The sequence below is a fragment of the Protobothrops mucrosquamatus genome, unplaced genomic scaffold, assembly GCF_001527695.2.
Source record: "Protobothrops mucrosquamatus isolate PMUCROS unplaced genomic scaffold, P.Mucros_1.0 scaffold12105, whole genome shotgun sequence".
Classification (NCBI taxonomy): Eukaryota; Metazoa; Chordata; class Lepidosauria; order Squamata; family Viperidae; genus Protobothrops; species Protobothrops mucrosquamatus.
This window is the reverse complement of record NW_015397883.1, coordinates 4,260-7,189: the sequence shown is the minus strand read 5'-3', so window position 1 is coordinate 7,189 and position 2,930 is coordinate 4,260. Positions and strand designations below refer to the sequence as shown.

The following is a 2,930-nucleotide window of genomic DNA, read 5'->3' as shown; positions in this document are numbered from 1 at the left end:
AGAGAGGCTGGTGATGGAGAGAAGCCAGCCACTGACAAAAAAACCAGCAAAACCATTCAGAAAGGCTTAAGGATTTTGGGGTCCAGAAGAACGGGCTTTTAGGGCTGCCAAGTCTGAAGAAGCCAATTACCCGCTGAAGCTCTTTGACTGGACTTGGCATCGTCACAGACACGATTTACCGGCCAGGTGCCCCAAAGCCAAGGGTTCCCTCCCTGGCAGCCACACCAGGTTGAATCTGGACATTGGAAGGCCCGTGTTGCATAGTGATGCCTCCGGCAGGGCTGGAGGTCAGATCTGGCCTATGTTGCCAGAGGGTTGAACTACAATTCCTATCCTCCCCAGCCAGCCTGGGATCAGACTTCCAGCCTTCAGGAGGGGGCTGATGTTGCCAAGAATCCAGGCAGGCGAGTCCTTTGGCTCAATGTTTCTCGACTTCTGCAACTTTTAAGATGAGTGGACTTCAACTCCCAGAATTCCTCAGCCAGTGGGGAATTCTGGGAGTTGAAGTCCACTCATCTTAAAAGTTGCAGAAGTCGAGAAACAATGCTTTGGCTGTTCCGTTAGTGATATAAGCAGAAACTTTACCCAATCTTTGCTCATGTTGTCTCCTGCCTGCTCCTCCCCAGTGCCCGGTGGGGCCTTTGCTACTCCCTGCCACCAAAAGTGCAACAGCATTTATCCTGCCTGGAATGAAGAAGGAGCCCACCTTTTCTTGCTTCGCCGTGGGGTCCAGGAGGATATTGCCACCGGCGTCCAAGGCGCAGGTCACTCCGCAGAACAAGGAGCTCATTGGCAGCCCGGCATCCACCAGTCCCACGCAGGCGGCGTTCAAACAGCTGGAGAGCAGCTTTACGGGCAGAGATTTGATTCAAGGAAAATAAGAACAAACCAAGAGAGGGAAAGAGAGGAGAGGGACAGAGAGAGAGGGAGAAAGAGAGAAGGGGGGAGAGGGAGGGAGAAGGAACAAGGAAGAGACAGAGGGAGGGAGAGACAGGGAGAGAGAGAGAAAGGGGGAAGAGAGGAGGGAGAGGGAAAGGGGGAGAGAAAGGGAGAGAGGAGAGGGAAAAAGGGAGGGACAAAGGGAGAGAGGAGAGAGGAAGGGGGCAGAGAGAAAGAGGCAGAGAGGAAGGAAGAGGAAGAGATGGGGAGAGGGAGAGGGGAAAAGGGAGGGAGAGACAGAGGGAGAGGATGAAACAGAGGGAGAGGTAAAAAAGGAGGGAGAGATTGAGGAGGAGACAGTGGGAGAAAGGGAAGGGAGAGGGAGAGAGGAAGAGCAGGAGAGAGAGGGAGAGGGGGAGAGAGAGGGAAAAGGGGAGGGAGCGACAGGGAGAGAGGGGAGACAGGGAGAGGGAGAAAGGGAGAGGGAGACAGAGAGAGAGGAAGAGGGGGAGAGAGAGGAGAGGGAAAACGGGAGGGAGCAACAGAGAGAGGGAGAAAGGGAGAGGGAGACAGAGGGAGAGGAAGCGGGAAAACGGGAGGGAGCGACAGGGAGAGAGAGGGAGAAAGGAAGAGGGAGAGAGAGGAAGAGGGAAAACTGGAGGGAGCGACAGGGAGAGAGAGGGAGAAAGGGAGAGGGAGACAGAGGGAGAGGAAGAGGGAAAACGGGAGGGAGCGACAGAGGGAGAAAGAAAGAGGAGAGGGCGGGAGGGAGAGAGAGGCTGGTGGTGGACAGCAGCAGGAAAACTAGCCAGATCTGCAATTCAGAGCCGTGGGCAGCTACCCAGAATTGCTAGGAATCCGGGGGGCCACATATATTTTAATAACATTTTTCTCAATACAGGGTAGTCCTCCACTTATGACCGTCCTTCTAGCGACCAAACTTACAACGGCGCTGAGAAAAGTGACTTCGGTCCGGTCCTCATCCTTACGATTATCACGCATTTCCACAGACCCATCCCCAAGTTGCTCAGCAGGCAGTCGACTGAACATGCAAAAAACGCTTGCAAGCCGAGAGCGGGAACCAGGCCCCTCTCTCTTCACTCTCAAGGCCTCCCGCTCTGCAAACGGTTGAGTGCCCTCTGCGGGCTGCAGATAAGTAGCTTCCTGGGGATTGACTGGCATAGCTTAAAAAAAGGGGGTCCGGGTTTTCACGGCCGCTGCTGCCCTCTGCCGCCCTCTGCTCTGCCAAGCCGTTTCAGCTCTTTGGAAGTAGAAGAGAGAAGGGGGGGAGAGGGGGACACACACACAACAAATAAAGGAGGCGAGCCTAATCCGAAGGCTTTCCGACTCTCACAAGCCATCATGCCAGCAGGAGCCTGGCAGAGGTGAAACCAGGTTAAAGACAGGGCAAGCTAGCATGTGTTCTCGCTCGCTGTATTCTTTTTATTGCCTTTTTTAACAGCTCGGTTCAGGTCAGGATCTCCGTGTTCGTTTGGCTAATTGATTCAAATCACACCGGGGGGCTTGGAATCAGGCAAGCGGCAGCATCCCTTCTCTAAGGCCCGTAGATCCTAGGGCTGGCTGGGGGTGATGGACACAGTAGTCCAAAGTATCTTAAAAGCTAACCCCCTCCCCACCCAGGCTGAAGAGAAGGGCAGGCGAAACGTAGATTCATTTCTCGCAATGTTTGATTTGATCTGATTTAGCGGGGCTAATAACTGTAGTCTGTTCAGAAGTTTTGGGGAAAAACACAGAAAGACAGGCTGTTCTTCAGAATTCTGTATTGCGGTTAAGACACGCACACACACACATGCACACACACACACACACCTCAAGCTGCTGCCCTCCAGCTGTATTGAAGTCAGCCTCTTTCTAAAAAGGATACAGATCCAGCATCTGCAATCACCTGAAGAACCACCATAACAGAAGAACGGGGATGCAGGTTGCCCAAAACCACCGCCTCACAGGTCTTCTTGATCATCTGCTCTCTGCTTTTTTCATAGACGCCTGCAAAAAAAAAAAAAAAAAAAAAAAAAAGGGGGGGGGGGGGG

At 53.2% G+C, this 2,930-nt stretch overlaps 1 protein-coding gene across 1 annotated transcript in view; it reads right to left on the bottom strand.

The window, feature by feature from the left end:
• Positions 1-585: 585 nt before the first annotated feature.
• Positions 586-2,930, bottom strand: part of LOC107301379 (exosome complex component RRP46-like) — a gene marked incomplete at both ends in the record, with an annotated part of 6,328 nt that continues 3,983 nt past the window's right edge. The window contains 3 exons of the mRNA XM_015830613.1: positions 586-651; positions 707-847; positions 2,765-2,886. Of these exons, the coding sequence (XP_015686099.1) occupies positions 586-651; positions 707-847; positions 2,765-2,886 (329 nt within the window). The remainder of the gene's footprint in view (positions 652-706; positions 848-2,764; positions 2,887-2,930) is intronic.